The 22,016-nt window shown below is 38.8% G+C and overlaps 1 protein-coding gene across 4 annotated transcripts in view; it reads left to right on the forward strand.

Moving 5' to 3' along the window:
- Positions 1–22,016, forward strand: part of PHF8 (PHD finger protein 8) — a 94,686-nt gene that overhangs the window by 19,003 nt on the left and 53,667 nt on the right. For all 4 annotated transcript variants that reach the window (XM_045832993.1, XM_045833002.1, XM_045832977.1 and 1 more), the window contains exons 3-8: positions 6,921–7,006; positions 7,389–7,497; positions 9,812–9,972; positions 10,594–10,735; positions 12,131–12,317; positions 14,945–15,107. In XM_045832993.1, coding sequence (XP_045688949.1) covers positions 6,921–7,006; positions 7,389–7,497; positions 9,812–9,972; positions 10,594–10,735; positions 12,131–12,317; positions 14,945–15,107 — 848 coding nt within the window. The remainder of the gene's footprint in view (positions 1–6,920; positions 7,007–7,388; positions 7,498–9,811; positions 9,973–10,593; positions 10,736–12,130; positions 12,318–14,944; positions 15,108–22,016) is intronic.

Consider the following 22,016-nt stretch of genomic DNA (forward strand, 5'->3'; position numbering starts at 1 on the left):
CCACACCAGCCAGGGCTCATTTCTTTTTATTGGCTTGACCAAAAAGTCCATTTGTTTTTTTCCCATAAAATACAAGACACATTTTTCATTTTCACCAATAACTTTATTGATTTGGATATTTCGAGTATGTTGGCTATCTCCTGTTATTGGCTTCTAGTGGGTAGAGGCCAGGGGCACTGCTAAACATCTTCCAGTCCTGGCTGGCGTGGCACAGTGGATTGAGCGCCAGCCTGTGAACCAAAGGGTCGCCAGTTTGATTCCCACTCAGGGCACATGCCTGGGTTGCTGGCCATGTGCCCAGTAGGGGTGCATGAGAGGCAACCACACACTGATGTTTCTCTCCCTCTCTTTCTCCCTTTTCCTCTCTCTAAAAATAAATAAATAAAATCTTTAAAAAAATAAACATCTTCCAATGCATAAGACAGCCCCACATCAGAGAATTATTTGGCCAAAATGTCAATAGTACTAAGACTTCTCAAACCACTTTTGACATGTTCGATCAGTCACATCACCTTCTTTATATACTGCACAAATCTGTTTTTTATTCTTGCATTTCAGTTGCGTTTTTACCTTTCTTGAAATAATAAAGCAATTACACTGAAAATGTTGTGTATCTTCTTCCATCTTCAATATTAAAATGGCTCACAAAAATTCACCAATTTTGATGTTTCTTTTAAATGCAAGCTGATATGACAGCTGTCACAATACATTCTAACAAAATTGTTTTGAATTAAATTAAAGACAACTAAGCACTACTGGAGCCATCATACAGAAAAAACTAAATGAACTTTTTGTCCAGTCCTATAGTACTGAGTAATATTAAGTTGTCTGTGTATACCTCAGTTTATTTATCCATTCACCTATTGAAGGACATTTGCTTCCAAATTTTGGCAATTGTGAATAAAGCTGATTATAAACATCCATGTGCAGGTTTTTGTGTGGACATAGTTTTCAGTTCCTTTGAGTAAATGCCAAGGAGAGTGATTGCGCAATTGTATGGTAAGAGTATGTTTAGTTTTGTAAGAAACTGCCAAACTGTTTCTCAAAGTGTCTGTACCACTTTGCATTTCCACATTTCAAAGAATGAGAGTTCCTGTTGCTCCACCTCCCCTCTAGCATTTGGTGTTGTCAGTATTCTGGATTTTGGCTATTCTTATAGGTATATATTGATATTTTGTTATTGTTTTAATTTGTGTTTTTCTAATGACACGTGATGTGGAATACCTTTTCATATGCTTATTTGCCATCTGTATATCTTCTTTGGTGAGGTATCTGTTCAAATATTTTGACCATTTTTTAAAAAATCTTAATTGTTCAAGTACAGTTTTCTGCCTTTTACTGCCATCCCAGCCCACCCCCTAGCCTGCTCCACCTCCCTCCTGTTTCCACCCCCCGCCCCCCGCTCTTGTTTTTGTCCATGTGTCCTTTATACTTGTTCCTGCAAACCTTTCCCCTTTTCCCCTGAAATTCCCTCCCCTCTCCCCTCTGGTCACTGTCAACCTGTTCTTTATTCCATTGTCTTTGGTTATACTTTTAATTGGGTTGTTTGTTTTCATATTGCTGAGTTTTTTTTTAAAGATTTTATTTATTTATTTTAGAGAGGAAAGGGAGGGAGATAGAGAGAGAGAAACACCAATGTGCGGTTGCTGGGGGTCATGGCCTGCAACCCAGGCATGTACCCTGACTTGGAATCGAACCTGCGACACTTTGGTTTGCAGCCCGTGCTCAATCCACTGAGCTACGCCAGCCAGGTCATATTGTTGAGTTTTAAGAATTCTTTGTATATTTTGGATAACAGTCTTCTATCAGATATGTCTTTTGCAGATAGTTACTCCCAGTCTGTGGCTGGTCTTTTCATTTTCTTGACAGTATCTTTCACAGAGAAGATGTTTAATTTTAATGAAACCTAGTTTATCAATTCTTTCTTTCATGGATCATGCCTTTGATGTTTCGTCTGAAAAGGTATTGCCATACACAAAATTATATAGGTTTTCTCCTATGTTATCTTCTGGGAATTTTATAGTTTTGTGTTTTACATTGAGGTCCGTGATCCATTTTGAGTTTATTTTTGTTCCAGCACCGTTTGTTGAAAAGACTATCTCTGCTCCACTATATTACTTTTGCTCCTTTGTCAAAAATCAGTCAACTATTTATGTGGGTCTATTTCTGGGTTCTCTGTTCCATTGATCTGTTTGTTTATTCTTTCAGTACCACACTGTCTTGATTACTGCAGCTTTATAGTAAGTCTGAAAGTCAGATAGCATCAGTCTTCCAACCTAGTTTTTCTTTAGTGTTGTACTGGCTACTCTGTGACTCAGATATTTTGGCCAATGAATTTATTGTGCCACCAATCCATCGGGTGATTTCTCTCTAGCCATGTCCAATGGTCCAGTGTTATGTAGTTGGATTGAGGCAGGGTTGGGATTTGCAAGGGGGGATGATGGAGAGGCAGTGGGGCAAGTGAGTTGAAGATATCTGTAAGAGAATGATTGAAGTGAGGGATGCTGTAATCCAAGATAGGGAAGAAGGGTGAAGTCAAGAGTAGGTGAATAGCTTAAAAGTAGGGTCAAGGGGTTTTGCAGACAAAGAACAGGTGTAATGAATGAGAGCTGAATGGATATACTTATGGTCAAAGAGTGATGTATGAATTTCACATTTCATAGGTGGAACAACTGTGAGTGTTGACTATAGGGGTTGGTAGCTGAAATGGGAGTGGAGGCAGTAGTCTCCAAAGATGAGAAGGTCCAAGAGCTAAGGGGCCAGGATATTGGACCTCTATGTTGTTAGTGATGTCACGTGGAATGTTGGTAGGGGTTGGGTGGAGGGGAATCTGTGAGTAGATTCTACAGTGAGCGAAGAGACAATGTTGGGGAGATGAGTAGGGAACAGTGAAGAGGAGTAGGAAGGGGTATGGCTAGATGGTCTTACACAAAGGTAGAGGAGAGATGATCTCAAAGTCTCACTGGAGAGTGAGGGGGATGTGTACCCCCTGGCCAGGCCTGAGTTATAAGGGTCTGGGAGGATATACAACCTCTACTTCACAGGGCTCTACCTACCATAGTGCTTTTTCAATTTTTTTAATTTCCAATCCATAATGGAGCAGTCCTTTTGTAAAATAAAATAGGAATTACTAGAAAAATGTCCTGAACAAAAAAAACTATGCACAGTATAAGCCCTGATTTTTTTTTAAACTATTTTTAAAGATTTTATTTATTTATTTTTTGGGGAGGGAAGGAAGGGGGAGAGGGAGAGGGAAAGGCAGAGAGAGAGAGAGAAACATCAATGTGTGGTTGCTGGGGGTTATGGCCTGCAACCCAGGAATGTACCCTAGCTGGGAATCGAGCCCTGATTTTTTATTATTAGATTCAACACACATAAAATTACTCAGCCAAATTGCCGTTAAAGTTTTTAGATGCTTACTTTCTTTCTGTACTTATTTCACCACTGCACTAGTCCATGGACCACACTTTGAGTGACACTGTTATAGAGAAAATGGTGAGAAGCTGCATTCAGTTAGACCAGGAAGGTGAAGAGAAGGGGTTTGTTGAAGGGGATGTGAAGATAGAAAGGGTTTGTTGACCAAGGAATGGGGTTGGTAGGGGTACAGCAGAAAAGTCAGGGAAGTTGATGAGTAGTAGATATTTGAGGTAGAGAAAGCACATAACTACATGGGATGAAAGTTCAAGAGAGAGATACTAGGACTTCCAGCCAAGATGGAGGCGTAGGTAGACACACTGTGCCTTCTCGCACAACCAAAACTAAGGACAACGAAAATTTAGGAAAAAAATCAACCGGAACAGAGAGAAATCAACTGTTTGGAAGTCTGACAACCATTCTTCCAGACTGGTAAGAGGGGTGGAGTCTGCGGCCTAAGAAGAGGGTTCGAGGGGTCCTGGCAGGAAGAAGCGGTGGCTGGCAGACACGGGCGCGCAGGGTACAGGTGGCAGTTGGTGGACCCCAGACTCGCAGGGGCAGCTAACAGACCCGGTGGCAGACCCTGGGTGTGGGAGGCAACGAGCAGACCCAGTGAGGTGCGCAAGGCAGCTGGCTGTCTGCAGTCACACATTTGCGCGCAAACTAGGCAAAAATGGGCAGTGACACAGACCACAAAACCCAGGGACCCAGCGCTGGGAAATAGAGCCTAAAAGCACCAACTGAAAACACCTGTGGGGGTTGAGGTGCTGGGAGAATCTCCCAACCTCACAGGAGAGCTCCTTGGGGAGACCCACAGAGTCCTAGAAAGTACACAAGCCCACCCGCCTGGGAGCCAGCACCAGAAGGGTCCAATCTGTTGTGGGAAGTGGCAGAGGGGACTGAAGTCCTAGAGAGAGCAGAGCAGGCCCCCACATACAACATCACAACCCAGCAAATGGGGTGCCCCACCCTGGTGAACACCTAAGGCTCCGCCCCTCATATGTAACAGGCACGACCAGACTAAAGGGGGGGAAAAGGTGGCTCAAACAGAATTGAAAGCCCCTGGCCAGTACTTTGAAGTGACCGAGAGATAGCCAACCTATCAGATGCACAATTCAAAGCACTGGTGATCAGGATACTCACAGAATTGGTTGATTTTGGTTGCAAATTAGATGAACAAAATGAAGGCTACAGTAAGTGAAATGAAAAATGCACATGGAACCAATAGTGATGGAAAGAAAACTGGGTTTCAAATCAATGGAATGGACCAGAAGGAAGAAAGAAACAATCAAACAGAAAACAATGAAGAAACGAGAATTCAAAAAAAATGAGGAGAGGCTTAGGAACCTCCAGGACATCTTTAATTGTTCCAACATCCGAATTATAGGGGTACCGGAAGGAGAAGAGGAAGAGCAACAAGTGGAAAAGTTATTTGAACAAATAATAAAGGAGAACTTCCCCGATCTGGCAAAGGAAATAGACTTCCAGGGAGTCCAGGAAGCTCAGGGAGTCCCATAGAGGTTGGACCCAAGGAGGAACATACCAAGGCACATCATAATTACATTAGCCAAGGTAAAAATGAAGGAGAGAATCCTAGAAGCAGCAAGAGATAAGAGGACAGTCACCTACAAAGGAGTTCCCATCAGAATGTCAGCTGATTTCTCAAAAGAGACATTGCAGGCAAGAAGGAGCTGGAAAGAAGTATTCCAAGTCATGAAAGGCGAGGACCTCCATCCAAGATTGCTCTATCCAGCTAAGCTTTCATTTAGAATGGAAGGGCAGATAAAGTACTTCTCAGATAAGGCCAAATTAAAGGAGTTCATTATCACCAAGCCCTTATTATATGAAATGTTAAAGGGACTTATCTAAGAAAAAGAAGATTAAAAATATGAACAGTAAAAAAAGACATCAAACTCACAATTATTAACAACCACACCTAAAAGAAAAACAAAAATAAACTAAGCAAAAAGCTAGAACAGGAACAGAACCACAGAAATGGAGATCACATGGAGGGTTAGCAACAGGGGAGTGCGTGGAGGAAAGGGGGAAAAAGGTACAGAGAATAAGTAGCATAGATGGTAGGTAGAAAATATACAGGGGGAGGGCAAGAATAGTATGGGAAATGTAGAAGCTAAAGAACTAATGACACATGGACATGAACTAAAGGGGGGGAATGTGGGTGGGAGGGGGTGGGCAAGGTGGAGGGAAGGGGGAAAATGGGCAACTGTAATAGCATAATCAATAAAATATATTTTAAAAAAATACTAGAGAGGTCCTACTTGAGCAGTGCCCAAGGGTAACAGAAGTATGAGAGAGAAATCATGTAGCCCAGGGAAGTGAGTTAATGCTATAAGGTCTCGGGAATATATTTAAAGAAGGCTTAGGCAGGTGAAGGATGAGCTCTAGATTGGGTGAAAAAATATTAGCTATTACTCACTGACTACTTACTGTGACCAGTCTCTGTGCTCACTGTGCTAGGCACTTTATATACATTATCCGAGTCCTGTAAAAAATAATCCTGCCAAGTCGATGGTGATATCCCCAGTTTATTGATATGCAGCAGGTTTACAGTCATTAGGAATATCAGTCAAGAAAGTGGTGGGGTCCTAATCCCAGGAAGTCAGTTTATGAACATGATTGTAGTTGAAACAGTTGGAGGTCTGCCCTATTTTCATTCTTCCTGCTACTTGTGGCTGACCAAAAGAATTGTAGGGATTTGATATTAGCCCGAGGTTATTTGGAGGACTGGTGTTGACTTCTTTGGTGATGGAGGGTTTAATTTTGTGATATTTCCACCTCATATACATGGAAACTCAAAGTTTCAAAATTAAATGTTTTTTTAGATATTACAGTGTGGAATAAGTAACATATGTTCATTGTAGAAAATTTGAAAATACAGATAAGAGAAATGATTACTTGTAATCCTTCACTTAGAACCACTGTTGACTATAAAATACTCTTTTGGCCCTTTTCACTTAATAAAGTAAAATAGCTCAATAATGTTTAAATTTTTTATTACATGTTGAATGAGAATATTTTGGATGTATTGATCAAATAAAGTATTATTAAAATTTCACCTGATTGTTTTTACATTTTTAACGTGGCTCCTACAACATTTACAATTACCTGTGTGGCTCACATTATGTTTCTTTTGGAAAGTAGCACTCTAGAGTCTCTTTCAGCTTTGACCATTCTGAGTCTTAATGAATTTTAACTGTACATTTTTTTTTAGCTCTGTTGTAATTGTTTTAGATGAACCACTGTGATCCAGTAGATCTTTTTGCATTGATGAAAATGTTTGATAATCTGCCCAATATGGTAGCCCCTAGCCACATGTGGCTGTTGAGCACTTGAATTGTAGTTAGTGTGATGGAGGAACATCTTTTAAAATTTTACTTAATTTGAATTAATTTAAATGTAAATAGTCATGTGTACTGGACAGCACAGTTCTAGACCTTAGCAAAAATAAAATTTTAATAAGCTTTGGCTGGTTTTGTCTTTTCTAGTTGTGTTGGTGTTGAAGAGGAGAAGGCTGCTGACATTGACCTCTATCACTGCCCGAACTGTGAGGTCTTACATGGGCCCTCCATTAGTAAGTAGATCTTGGGGTTTCCAAGAGAAGGTGGGCAAGGGGAGAGACAAAGCAAAGGAATCTTGGAAGGGGATTGCCTTTGTTGGACGCTTCAGATTCATCTTCCTTGGAAAATAGCAGAGGCCTGTGTAGGCCCTGCAGGACAGTAGCTGTCCCACTTGGAGGGTAGTGTGCAGAGCTGCACCTCATCCCTTGCTAGGGATTCCTCAGAGGAAGCACCTGTCCTCACCAGGACCTTTCCTGAGTCTGAGGGCCTTGTTGACTCCACGTGCTCCAAGGGGTTATTAGTGTAGAAGAGAAGTGGGATTGCTGAGGCCTTTGTTCTTAGAACCATAGCTCACAGCCATTATGACTCACCATCTCATGTCTTTTTCTGGCTTAGTGAAAAAACGTCGTGTGTCTTCAAAAGGGCATGACACACACAAGGGGAAGCCAGTGAAAACTGGAAGCCCTACATTCATTCGAGAGCTCCGCAGTAGGACCTTCGACAGGTGAGTACCCGTATCCCAAGGGCTGGTGACCTCCAGGGCTATGGGAAGATGGGACCCTCTCTTCCCAGCTCTCCCACTGGCTGTCCCATTAGGTGCTTCCTCTATTTGGGGGTGTCTACAGGGCTCTGCAAGTTCCCTCTGGAGAGGGATCTTCTGTTTTAATCAGTTTCTGAGAAACATTGCTAGCATTTCATTTGATGTACAGAGTATATTAACATTTACTTGTGGAAACTTTTGGTGGATTGGAAGGCAGTTTTGCCAAGTCAGGAGAGAATATTTACATGCACCCAAGGATTGCTACAACTAGAAGGAGTCTTAAAGATCTGAAACTTTACTTCTCTTTGTAAAGAAGAAGAGTCTCTTTTAAAAAATAAAGAAAAAAATGAGTGATCATGTCTTTCTTTTGCAATCAGGAAAAAGAGTTCTTTTTTAAAAAATTAAGATGGGCTTATTGAAAATAAATTACATCAATTGAGCAAAGATAATGAGTTAGAAAAATTAATGAATGAAGTACTCTCTTTTGCCTAGTTTTTAATTCATTTGATTATTTTCAGCTTTCCTGTAATTGAAGTGTTGTTTAGAATCATACCTGTTTCTTCATTTTCATATTTTTTGTTTTATTTGTTTTCTTAAAGGCAGTGAGTTTCTACCTCAGACTCTTCATATCTCTTCTCTAAAGTCAACCAATTTCTTGTTCATTCTTTCAGAAATAGATTTTGCTTACACAAGTGTGTGCATTTGTGTGTATTCCCCTTTTAAAATAATACAAATAGAAACACTATATTGCTCTGCATGTTGCTTTTTTAACCTATTGTTATAGATCTTGAAGATCAATTCATAGCTATACATGCACATGTTCTTCATTCTTTTTCATGGATGTTTACAATTCCATTGTATGGATATATAATTTATTTAACCAGTCCTTTATTGATGAACATGTAAATTAATTCTATCCTTTTGCTGTTAGAGAATAATACTGCAGTGAATGACTTTATTCTTAAGTTTTTGCATATATGGATAAATTTATGTGTAGATTTACTTGCCTAGAAGTGAAATTGCTCAGTCAAAGAGTATGTGCTTTCAAAATTTTTATAAATATTGCCAAATTATTTCCAAAGTGGTTCTGTCATTTTATACCCCACTAGATAATGTATGAGAATGTAATTCCCTGTATCCTGGCCAGCACTGTTTATTATAAAGCTTTTTTTTTGCCTTTCTGATAAGATTAAAAAAATGAAATGTTGTTTCCACTTGATTTCTTTAATTATGAAAGAGGCATGTATATGTTTGTTCATTTGTAAGTCATCCTTACTCCTTTCTCTGTTTCTGCCTGCTTATGGTATTTGCCTATTTTTCTGTTGGGTCGCTGCTTATTTCTTACTGATTTATTATGGCTTTCCGTGCAGACATTAAATTTCTCTTTAATTTTTATGTAGTTAAATTTAGTTTTACAATTTTTAGTGACTACTGGGCCTTGTCTCTCCCACGTTTTTCCTTACTACTCTGTGACTTTATTTTTTCCAATTTAATCTTTGATCTGTTTAGAGCTATATAAAGAGTGCAATAGACAGTGAGCAAAATATTTTTCCAGATGTTTGTCCCAAACAACTTATCAAGTAGTCCATCTTTTGTCCAGCATGATAAAAAAAGAACACTTCTTTTTTCCAGTTAATTAAGTATGTGTGTTGAGAAAGTGATTGTAAAATTGTTTTCATTTTTTCATCCGTCTTTTCTCTTTATTTGCCAGTATTTTAAAAAAAGATTTTATTTATTTATTTATTTTAGAGAGAGGATAAGGGAAGGAGAAAGAGAGAAACATCAACATGCAGGAGAAACATCAATTGGTTGCCTTCCATGCACCCCCTACTGGGGAAACCTGGCCCACAACCCAGGCATGTACCCTGACCAGGAATTGAACCGATGACCTTTCGGTTCACAGGCCAGCACTCAATCCACTGAGCCACACCAGCCAGGGCTATTTGCCAATATTTTAAATTGGATACTGCTGCTCTGAGTTATAGTAAGTCAGCTAAACTTGTCAGATATGTCTTTTTTTCCTGGGCAGGTTGTTGACTGATTTATTCCTTTGTCATCCAGAGAAGAGGACCCTATTGACAGGATATCTTAGGTTAAGCTTCCCACCTCTGCCAGTGACCTAGCTTCTTGCCTTGGATAGGTCTTTTCTTCCCTGTCACGTGAAGTTTATGCCTGCCCACCTCAGGAAGATCCCACCCCTTGGGTGAGTGGTAGCATCTAGTGAGGCCTTCAGTTGCAGGGCCTCTGGGGCTCAGTGCTTCTCTCATGTGGCCCACAGCTCAGATGAAGTGATTCTGAAGCCTACTGGAAGTCAATTGACTGTGGAATTCCTGGAAGAGAATAGCTTCAGTGTGCCCATCCTAGTCTTGAAGAAGGATGGATTGGGGATGACGCTACCCTCACCATCATTCACTGTGAGGGACGTGGAACACTATGTTGGTAAGCAACACAGACCCTCTTAACTTGTGGTATTTCTCATCAAGACCTGTGACCCTTCCCCTCAATCTACTTTTTGCATTTCTTTTCTAGCCATCTTGGGAATCTGATATGAAGTGCCTGGCTCAGTCATTCTTTGGCAAAGTTAGAAGCAAAATCCTGTTCTCTTCTTTCTTTTCTTCCTAACAGAACACAAAACCCAAGATGAGCCTCATTTTTTACTTGGGGAATTTCAGAGATTGTGGTGGTCTCTCTGTCTTCTCTTGCGATAAGAAAGCCTTTGACTTTTGTCCTCACGTGCCATTTGTCTTTTAAGCATGAATTTTGGGGGATAGAAGGAGAAAAAGTGAGGAATTAGGGTCCAGACAAATGGATTGTACTATGAGAGAGGCTGTGTGTTAGGTAGTTCTGTTGCCCTAGCAGTCCTGGACCAGCACATAAATCTAAGGAGAGTGTGAGGGATTCACACTCTCCTTAGACTCACCTCTCAAATATGCACATCAAAATACACTGTTTGATGAGAGAGGTTTTGAGTGTAAGGCCATTCTAGGGACTGGTAAGGAATGAGATACTCTTCCCTGGTCTTTGAGACCACTTGGTACAGAACCCATCTCTTTACTCCAGGTTCTGACAAAGAGATTGATGTGATTGATGTGGCCCGCCAGGCTGACTGCAAGATGAAGCTCGGTGATTTTGTGAAATATTATTATAGTGGGAAGAGGGAGAAAGTCCTCAATGTCATTAGTCTGGAGTTCTCTGATACCAGGTAGGAGGGCAGGGGTGAGTAAAAAAGCCTGACAAATACCTGCAACTTGTGATGATATACTTAGTATGTATTGGTGTTCCCTTCCTGCTGGTGGTTTCTTCCTTTGGGATGAGGAGCTGGTTTATATTTTTCTAGGGTAGATGCTCATATTGTAACAACTAAATCATATTTCTCCTTTACAGTTTCTAGCATTGGGTAGATTATATAATAGCTATGTCAATTAATTTTTATCTCCTTCAAGACTAGGATAGCTTTCTTAGACCTTCTGATATTTAGAATGTGGCACAGTCACTTGTTTAACTCCCAGGATAGGTCCTCTGTCCCTGGAAATAGATTGACTAAAATTACCCCCAAGTAGCTTCTTTGAGGATAAGGTTTCTTAGATTTGAAAAAGAAGAAAAAAGGCTTATGACCATTAAATGATTCTATCTGGACTCGTACTCAATAGATATATGTAGTCTTCTCTGTGCTCAGAACTGTGGGAGAGCCCCCCAAAATCATAACATATCCTTTGCACTTAGGAAGCTTACTGTATGATTGTTTGCCTCTTTAACTTTTAATTTTGACATAATTATAGATTCACAGAAAGTTGCAAAATAATGTACAAGGAGGCCCTGTGTATCCTTCAGCCAGTTTCCCTCAATGGCAACATCTTACAATAACTATAGGATAATATTGAACCCTTGCTGTTGGTTTTAACATGCAAAGTTACCCTGAAGGTGTTTTAAAAAGCCTGTGTTTGTGTATACCTCACTTCATCTTGAAAGACTGTTTCAAGCAGCTTATCGAGATGCAGAGAGGGGAGAAAAAGAGAAAATTGGAATAAAAGGAAAATGAAGGTGTTGGGTGATCTGTACATACAATGCATGTATAAATGTCTGGATAGTTGGTGAAGGATTGTAGAGTTTTCACTGTATTTCCTGAAGGTCAGAACAAAGAAGGGAATGCAATATTATAAGATTTGTGGTTTCACATATGATAAAAACAGCCAGATGTTTGGGAGAAACATTTCTTTACCTGAAACTGAGCCCAGAAAAGTTTCTCTAATGTTTCCTCATAGAGAAGACACTATGAGGTGGGAACAATACAATTAACTGTTATAAACCTAGTGCCGATTAAGTGGGTCTGAGTTGGGGGAGTATGAACATATAGTAGAGAAAGTGATTGCCTTTGACTGGGGAAGGCTGTGGAGCTGGGACTTGGGACTTCTAGAGCTGATTGGAATGAGGATGTTGACCAGACTTACAGAAATAAGTGTCCTATGTACCACCGGGGATTCTGTGGATAGAACATCTTTGTCTTATCTGACTCTCTCTGGGACAGGAGGCATTTTATTCAGACTTCAACCTCAATTCCTAATCAGCTGACATCTGCTCTACCTTCCTTCCTTGCTAGGCTTTCTAACCTTGTGGAGACACCCAAGATTGTTCGGAAGCTCTCGTGGGTGGAGAACTTGTGGCCGGAGGAGTGTATCTTTGAGAGGCCCAATGTGCAGAAGTACTGCCTCATGAGTGTGCGGGATAGCTATACAGACTTTCACATTGACTTTGGCGGCACCTCCGTCTGGTACCATGTGCTCAAGGTAGGAATGGATATGGCTTCTGGAGGCAGTCAGGTCTAGGACCATCCTGTTTGTTTCAGGTGAAGATTTTATTAATTTTTTTTTTAAGATTTTTATTTATTTATTTTTAGAGAGGGAAGGGAGGGAGATAGAGAGAGAGAGAGAGAGAAACATCAATGTGCGGTTGCTGGGGGTTATAGCCTGCAACCCAGGCATGTACCCTGGCTGGGAATCGAACCTGGGACACTTTGGTTCCCAGCCCGTGCTCAATCCACTGAGCTACGCCAGCCAGGGCTTAAGATTTTATTAATTTTTAAAAAGATTTTATTTATTTATTTTTAGAGAAAGGGGAAGGGAGGGAGAATGAGAAGGAGAGAGACATCAATGTGTGGTTGCCTCTTCCATGTCCACAGCTGGGGACCTGGCCAACAACCCAGTCATGTGCCCTGACTGGGAATCAAACCAGCAACCCCTTGGTTCACAGGCTGGAGCTCAATCCACTGAGCCACTCCAGCCAGGGCTATTTATTTATTTTTAGAGAGAGGGGAAAGGAGGGAGAAATAGAGGAAGGAAAACATCAATGTGTCATTGCCCCTTGCACATCCCACACTGGGGACATGGCCCACAACCCAGACATGTGTCCCAACTGGGAATCGAACTAGTGACCCTTTGGTTTGCAGTCCAGCACTCAATCCCATGAGCTACACCAGCCAGGGCTAACTATTATCTCTTAATTGAACCAAAATATAATATACTCCTACCACACTATGTATGGAAACATCCATATTTACTGTACAAATTCCTGATAACTTGAGAAACTTCCCTTCTCCCCAACTTTATTGGGTATAATTTATGTACCATAAGATTAATGTTTTAAATGTATAGTTTGATGAATTGCCACACTGGTGTATAATTGTATATTCCACCACTATCAAGATAGAGCATATATGAGAAAGTTTTTTTTTAATGTTTTGTTTTATTTTTGCTTAGAGAGAGGGTAAGGAAGGGAGAAAGAGAAGGAGAGAAACATTGATGTGAGAGAGAAACATCGATTGGTTGCCTCTATATGCACCCCAACCAGGGGACTGAACCAGCAACCCAGGCATTTGCTCTTACCAGGAATCGAACCAGGGACCCTTTGGTTTGTGGGATGATGCCCAACTGACTGAACCACTCCAGCCAGGGCTAAAAGGTTTTTTTTTTTTAATGTCAGCTTTTCTTTTTTTTAAAGATTTTATTTATTTATTTTTAGAGAGGGAAGGGAGGGAGAAAGAGAGAGAGAGAGAGAAACATCAATGTGCGGTTGCTGGGGGCCGTGGCCTGCAACCCAGGCATGTGCCCTGATAATGTCAACTTTTCTATATACAGTTTCCCTTTTAGTTGTTGCAGTTTTGTAATTAGCATATCAATTGCTAATAACTATAAAGGATTTTCGAGGTCTGGAAAAAAATTTCTTAAGTAATTTTGATTGTTTTCCACCACAGGTCATATTATTTAGTTTTCTTATCAGAAATGCCAAGGAAGGAGCAGAAAACAGATATGGCTCTTGTCCAAATGATCACCAATCCTGAACTAGTTGTTTCCATTGGTTTCTCATGAAAACATTGGAGCATTTAAAAGAAAGTGCTATTATGCAGATGTTATATTTAACTTTTTATTTTTTATAGAAGAATTACAAAAATAATAGGAAGAATTTCTGTGTGTCCTTCACTCAGTTTCTCCAAATGTTACTGTTTTATTACATTATTTCTTTCTCTAAAACAAATATAATAAAATGGATTTACATATATTTTTTCTGAAACATTTAAGAGTAATTGTAGACGTGTCCCTTTATCTCATGATAATTCAGTATGTATTTCTTAAACAGGGGCATTACAGTATAGTTACCGAAATCAGGAAATTAATATTGACATAATACTATTATTTAATCTACAGATCTGATTCAAATTTCTCTAATTGTCCAATAGATAATTTCTACTGTTGTTGCTTTTCTGCATTGAAATTTATCATGGAATATTAAAGCAGTCAAGCTGTGGGTTGGGGATATTTTTGTGCTAGTGGGTTTTTGTGTTTTTTCTGCCAAATTATCTATCTGGTGATTATCCAGGCAAAACATAATTAGGAAATAAAATGTTCTTTTAACAGATAATCACCTAACATAAAATCTTTCAGAAGTCCTTGGGCGATTACTGAACTTTTAAACTTTTATTAGCTTTGATTGCAGGTGTAAGAAGGAATACTCTCTGCAAATGCATTTAGGCAAATTCAATTTTCTTCTCATCAGTAATGTGGCCTTAAATTCTCTTAGGGCTGGTAGTATTGATCTTTTCATCTATAGAGGCCATTCTTCATTTGGCATTGCATCAAAAACAAGACCCTTTGGTGTACATTTGTGCTAAGTTGAACAATTTTGTTTGAAATACCCTTCTAAATTATTTTTGTCAATCTTATAGAAGCTTTAAAGTGAAAAAGCACCTTTCAAAGTTTTCCAAATCCACATAGAAATGTTCTTGGATGGGTTTTGGGAAAAATGCTGGCATACTACATGGTGTTGGGGCATGGGAGAGAGAATGTCCTTTTGGGTACGCCCCTGGAGACCTTCCTGGAAAGTCTGGTGTTTTAGGCATTTCAACCTCTTTTTGTTTCAGGGTGAGAAGATCTTCTATCTGATCCGCCCAACTAATGCCAACCTGACTCTCTTTGAGTGCTGGAGCAGCTCTTCTAACCAGGATGAGATGTTCTTTGGGGACCAGGTGGACAAGTGCTACAAATGTTCCGTGAAGCAAGGACAGACACTTTTCATTCCTACAGGTCTTCCCCGGGCCCCTCTGGGAGCGTTTGAGGAGGGTGGGAAGAGGAAGAAAGCTTGTGGCACCAGACCCAACCACCTCCCATAATGTGTTGATCTGATTATGTGGGTTATCCCTTTCTTATCAGCTGAAGGCTCAGAACTGAACCTCAAGAAAATTCACACGGTGGCTAGTGGGCAGCATGGTCACTTGGGAAGGTTACTGGTAGGGAGGCCCTGGAGGAGGCTGATAGACTGCTTTGCACTAGTCTGATGGCAACTTGGTGCACAGATAGAGAATAGGACTCTAAGCCTTATGACATAGGGATAGTGACTGGGGGTCTGGCTTTGCAGGCTGGGGTGAGGGTGTGTCTTTTTCCCCTAAACAATACATGCATAGGCTTCACCCCTAGAATTCTGAATTTGTAGGTCTTGGGTGGGATCTGAGTGTGTGTATTTTGAAAAAGCCATCCCAGTTGCCTCAATTTGGGAAAAGTTGACATATTTACTATGTTTAGTCTTCCATTATCACTGTAAGTCCATTTATTTAGATTTTTCTTGATTTTGTAATTTCTTGTTTTTAGAATTAGTGTTAAATTTTCTCGAACCGTTTGGTAGAATTCTCTAGTGCGTTCTCATGAACCTAGAGATTTCTTTTGGGGGAAGTTTTTAATTAGCATTCAATTTGCTTAAACTTTATTAGGCTATTCAAATTATTTCATAATGGGGGGGTTGTGATAGTCTATGCTTCTAAGGAATTGGTCCACTTTATCTAAGTTGTGAAATTTATGTGTGTAGAATTGTTCATAATATTTCTTTATTATCCTTTTGCTGTCTTCCAATTCTCTAGTGAGATCTTCTGTTTCATTCCTGGTATTTGTGCCTTCTCTTTTATTCTGTGTAAATACTGATAAAGATTTATCAATTTTATTGAACTTTTTAAAGAAAACTTGTTTCATTGATTTTCTCTGTTGTCTTTCTGTTTTCATTTTCACTGATTTCTCCTTTTATCTTTGTTTTTTCTTCCTTCTACCTGCTTTTGATTTATTTTGCTCTCCTTTTTCCAGTCTTGAGACAGGAGCTTAGATAATCGATCTTAGACTTTCCCTGTTTTCTAGTGTAAGCTTTTAGTGCTATAAATTCCCCACTCACTGATTTTCCTGTGTCACATATTTTGATACATTGTATTTTCATTTTCATTTAGTTAAATATACTTTTCAAAAAAAATGAGACATAATTCACATGTCATAAAACTTAACCATGTTTAAGGGTACAGTTCAGTTTTAAAAAAATATTTACAGGGTTATGCAACCATCACTGCTATGTAATTTTCATCACGTTAGAAAGAAACCCTGTGTTTATTAGCAGCCACTCTATATTCTTCCCTCCCACCAGTCCCTGTCAGCCACTTTTGTACTGTATATGTATTTGCCTATTCTGAATATTTCATGTAAATGGAGTCCTACAATAGGTGATCTTTTGTATCTGGCTTCTTTCACTCATAATGCTATTTCCTTTTCTTGTTTTTTTTTTCTTTTTAAATTATTTATTTTTAGAGAGAGGGGAAGGGGGTAGAAACAGACCTAGAAACATTGTTTTCTCAGTTGCCTCTTGCCCTCCTCCAACTGGGAACCTGGCCTGTAACCCAGGAATGTGCCCTGATTGGGAATTGAACCAGCGGCCTTTCCATTTGTGGGGTGATGCCCAACCCACTGAGCCACACCAGTCAGGGCTCAGCATACTGTTCTCAAGGTTCATTCATGTTATAGCACATATCAGTACTTCATTCTTTAAATGGATGAATGAGTCCACTGTGTGGATATACCCCATTTTGTTTATTCATTCATCCTTTTGTAGTTCTTTGGATTGTCTTTACTTTTTGGCTATTATGATTAATGGTGCTATGAACATTCATATACAAGTTACTTTGTTAACATATTTTCACTTCTCTTGGGTACTGTATTTTTTGGACTATAAGATGCACTGTTTCAGCCCCCCCGACCCCCACCAAATTTGGGAGGAATAATGGTTGTTAATGCTGCTGTTGAGTTCTGTTTACATTTACATTGGTGAAATATTATGTTATTTATGTTATTAAATATTTTACCACATTTTTTACTTCAAAAAATTTTTTTCCTATTTTTCTCCTCTAAAACCTAGGTTCATATTATGGTCTGAAAAATACAGTATATACCTGGGAGAGGGTTTGCCGAATCCCGTGGTAGCTCTATGTTTAACTCTTTGAGGAACTACCAAACACTTTTCTAAAGCAGCTGCATTATTTTGCATTCTGGCCAGTGATTTATGAGGGTCTCAATTTTTCCACATCCTCCCAACACATGTCCTTGTCTGTCTTTATGATTATAGACTTTCTAGTGGGTGTGAAGTGGTATGTCCTTGAGATTTTAATTTGTGTTTCCCTAATGACTGTTGATGCTGAGAATCTTTCCATGTGCTTACTAGACATTTGTATATATTTTTTTGAGAAATGTTTATTCAAAAGCTTTGCCCAGTCTTTTAGTAATTTGTCTTTTAATTATAAATATTCTTTATGTATTTTGGATGTTAGACTTTTATCAGATATATGATTTGCAAATATTTTTCTTTCATTCTGATTGTTGTCTTTTCATTTTGTTGATACTGTTCTTGACATTGGTCAAGAGTCCAGTTTATCTGTTTTGCTTGTGCTTTTGGTGTCACATCTAAGAGACCATTGCCTAATTTGGACTCATGAAGATTTTATACCTGTGTTTTCTTCTGAGAGCTTTATAGTTTTAGTTCTTCAGATCTTTCATCCATTTCAAGTTAATTTTTGTATATGATAGGCAAGATTCCAATTTCATTCTATGGTATGTGGATGTTAGTTGTTCCAGACACCTTGAAAAGACTGTTCTTTCCCTATTGAATTATCTTGATATCTTTGTAAAAAATCAAATAACCATAGGTACATTAGTTTATTTCTGGACTTTGAATTCTGTTCCATTGTTCTATATGTCTATCCTCATGACAGTATCACAGTGTCTCACTGTACCTTTTCAGTAAGTTTTGAAATCAGGAAGTGTTAACCCTCCAACGTTGCTTTTTTTGTCAAGATTATTATTGCTATTCTGGGTACCTTGAATTTCTATATGAGTTATAGCTTCAGTTTTTGTATAGGCTTCTTAATGGTTACTCTAGTATTGTTTTATATCTATCTGTCTTATCACAGTCTACAGGTATTGCCATTTTAATTGACATTTAACCAGCTGGAGGCAAGAGTTGAAACCTTACCTCTGTTCACATCCCTTTAACCTTCCCATTTATAATGTATTTGTCTTAAATACTTCCTCTGTATATATTGAGAACCATATAACACAGTGTTTTAATTTTTGTTTCAACTATCAAACATAACTTGGAATACCCAAGAGAAGGAAAATCTGTTCTATTTACCTAGATTTTTCACTTTTTTCTTCCTTCCTTCCTGGTATTGTAAGATTCCTTCTTTGATCATTTCCTCTCTGTTTATAGTCAGGGTAAGTCTGCTTACAACAGATTCTCTTAGTTTTCTTTATCTGTTAATGTCTTAATTTTCCTTTCATTCCTGAAGGATATTTTTGCTGGCTCTAGAATTCTAGGTTGATAGTTCTTTACTTTTAGTGCTTAAAGAATGTTGTGCTGCTTCCTTCTGGCCTCCGTGGTTTCTGGTGAGATTTCAACTGTCATTTAACTGTTATTCAAGTTGGTTTCCCCCCCATGAGGGTCATTTCTTGATACTTTTTACTTTTAAAAAGTTTTCAGCAATGTATGATATGGATTTCTTTGAGTTTATACTATATGTATTCACTGAATTTCTTTCTTTTTTAAAAAAATATTTTATTGTTGTTTAATTACAGTTGTCTGCCCCCTCTCACTACCCCCAACCCCAGCGAAACCCACCTCCCTCCCTTGCTTCCACACTCCCCCTTGGTTTTGTCTAAGTGTCCTTTATAGTAGTTCCTGAAAACCCTTTTCCCCATTGTCCCTTCCCCACTCCCCTCTGGTTATTGTTAGAATGTTCTTAATTTCAATGTCTCTGGTATGGAATTTCCTCAGAAAACTAAAAATGGAACTGACTTTTGACCCAGCAATTCCACTGCTGGGATTATATCCTAAGAGCCCTGAAACACCAATCCAAAAGAACCTATGCACCCCAATGTTCATAGCAGCACAATTTACAATAGTTAAGTGCTGGAAGCAACCTAAGTGCCCATCAGCAAATGAGTGGATCAAAAAACTGTGGTACATTTACACAACAGAGTACTATGCAGCAGAGAGAAAGAAGGAGCTCCTACCCTTTGTGACAGCATAGATGGATCTGGAAAGCATTATGCTAAGTGAAATACACTAGGCGGTGAAAGAGAAATACCATATGACCTCACCTTTAACTGGAACATAATCAACAAATGAAAAAAGCAAACAAAATAACTGAATTTCTTGAATGAATGAATAGGTTTGTATCTTTTGCCATTATTTCTTTAAATACCTTTTCAAACCAACACTCTAACTTCTCTTCTTCTGGGTCTCTGATTATATGAATGTTACATATTTTGTTGTAGTCCCAGGTCCCTGAGTTTTTCTTTCTGTCAGTCTGTTTCCTTTCTCTTGTTCATATTAGGTACTATCTTCAAGTTCTCTGATTCTTTTCTCAATTGTCTCCATTCTGCTGTTGAGCCCTTTGCTTGCTTTATTTATTTCATATATAGTATTTTTCAGTTCCAATATTTCCATGTTTCTTGTTTATATCTTCTTTCCATTTCTTTTTTGTTTGTTTTAAGCATGTTGTTCATTGAAGCAGTTTTATATATCAACATCATATTGATTTGGTTACATTGGTTTTGTAGAATGTTTACTATATAGTGAGGCAAGTCACCCCCACTGTCCCTATATCCATCTGCTTTTCTCTTTTATAGTTTTCTATTCTCAGGCATAATGCTTTTTCTACACTGAGCACTTGGTAACTGATTGGTGAATTGAATTTCCCTATTAGAGATTTGAGTTGGTTTAATTTTCATCTTGGGGGAAATTTTCACAAATTGGTGCAATCTGCTTAGTTCCACAAGAGTTGAGTGTCTGCTGTCTGCCCCAACATTCAGCTCAGTGCTAGGGACAAACATTCAATAGGCCATTTCAGCATAATATTCTCATAGCCATAATAGAGGTATTCACCAGAAGTTTTGGGAGCACAGAGAAGAACACTTAGTCTAGCCAGCGGTTTGTTAAAATCTCAGAAGAGTGATACCTGAAGGGTAAGTAGGGACTGACCGAGGAAAGAAAGGCAGGAAAGACATCTTAGACATAGGGAAAGGCATAAGGAAATGAAGCAAGGCTGTGTGGTACAGTTTGTGGATACAGGACCCTGAAGATCAAGGGCTCAAGGGCTGGGAGCAAATGAAGTTGAAAAGGTAGGCAGGCTGAACTTAACCTAGAAGTGACTGGAGACCATTAAAAGTTTGTTTTATTTAATTTTTAATGAATATTTCAGATGTACCAAAAATATGAATAATACAATGAACATTTTTTGTGTTTATAACTTAACTAAAATATAAATCGTTACAAATATATTTGCAGCCTTCTGTATACATTTCCTCAATTATATTACCATTTTTCTTCTCAGAGGTGGCCATTGTCCTGAAGTTGCTAATGACCATTCTTATGAATTTTGATCTCTTTATTATATAGGGAGCCTCGTTAAGCAATATATCATATTGCTTTACATATTTTTGAATATTATAGAAGCGGAATCATCATATTTAAGATATAGTTTTCTCAACTTGCTTTTTTTCCCTGAATATTGTGAGATCCATGTTGAATCATATAGCTGAAGTTCGTTCATTTTACTTGCTTCCCAGTGTTCCATTGTATGAGTATAGGGCCGTTTATTAATTCTTCTGTAGGGGGACATTTCACTGAAGAGTTTTGAGCAGGGGATGACATGGACAGATTTGTATTTTAGATCTATCACTTTGCTTTGGGACATGAAAGGTAGACTTCAGAGATTGAGATTGGTGTAGAGCAGTGGTTTGCCAACACTTTGGGCTCAGGACCTCTTTATATTCTTAAATATTATTGAGGACCCAAAAGAGCTTTTACTTTTTGGTTTATATTAATATTTACTATGTTATAAATTAAACAGAAAATTTAAAAATATTTCTTAATCATTGAGAGTTAATAGTAATAAGCCCATTACATATTAGTATAACAATTTGCATGAAAAATAACTTTTAAATCCCCCCAAATTTAGTGAGATTAATATTTACATTTTTGCAAATATTTTAAATGTTTACAAAAACATTTAAACAACTGGATCCTCAAATCTGCTTCTGTGCATTGTCATATCATGTCATACACCCTCTGGAAAATTCCACTGTACACTCGTGGGAGAATGAGGATGAAAAAGATCACACTTTAGTATTATCATGAGCACAGTTCTGACCTTGGATATGCTCGGAGTCTCACAGACCCCCAGGGTTCCCTGGAGCATACCTTAAAACTGCTGGTGTGGAGGAGCCAGTTTGGAAGCTGTTGAAAGTAGCCTGGGTGGTAGATAATGAGGTGTCTAACCAAAGCATTGGTAGGATGGATGGATGGAGAAGGGGAGGTGAATATGAGAGATATTTAAGGAGAGAAAGCAGAAGGTTCCAGAAGGTAATATAGGGTTAAGGACAAGGAGAATGGAGTTCCAACTTAGGTGCATGCTTCAGAACTGGCTTGTGGAGTAGATATTCAGTTAGAAATGGCAGAATTTGAACCCAGATCTGCCCAACACAGTAACTCTGTTTTATCTAGGGCAGAGTGAGAAGGGGTAGTCATTGGCAAGGAGGTGATGCCCTTCTTAGAGACGAGAGAGAGGATGGATGAGGCAATAAAGATTTTGAAGTGGTGAGGAGGGATGTAGGAGTTTATTAACCCCATAG

This window comes from Phyllostomus hastatus, unplaced genomic scaffold (assembly GCF_019186645.2).
Source record: "Phyllostomus hastatus isolate PE091 unplaced genomic scaffold, TTU_PhHast_1.1 phas_contig_10, whole genome shotgun sequence".
In the NCBI taxonomy this organism is placed as follows: domain Eukaryota; kingdom Metazoa; phylum Chordata; class Mammalia; order Chiroptera; family Phyllostomidae; genus Phyllostomus; species Phyllostomus hastatus.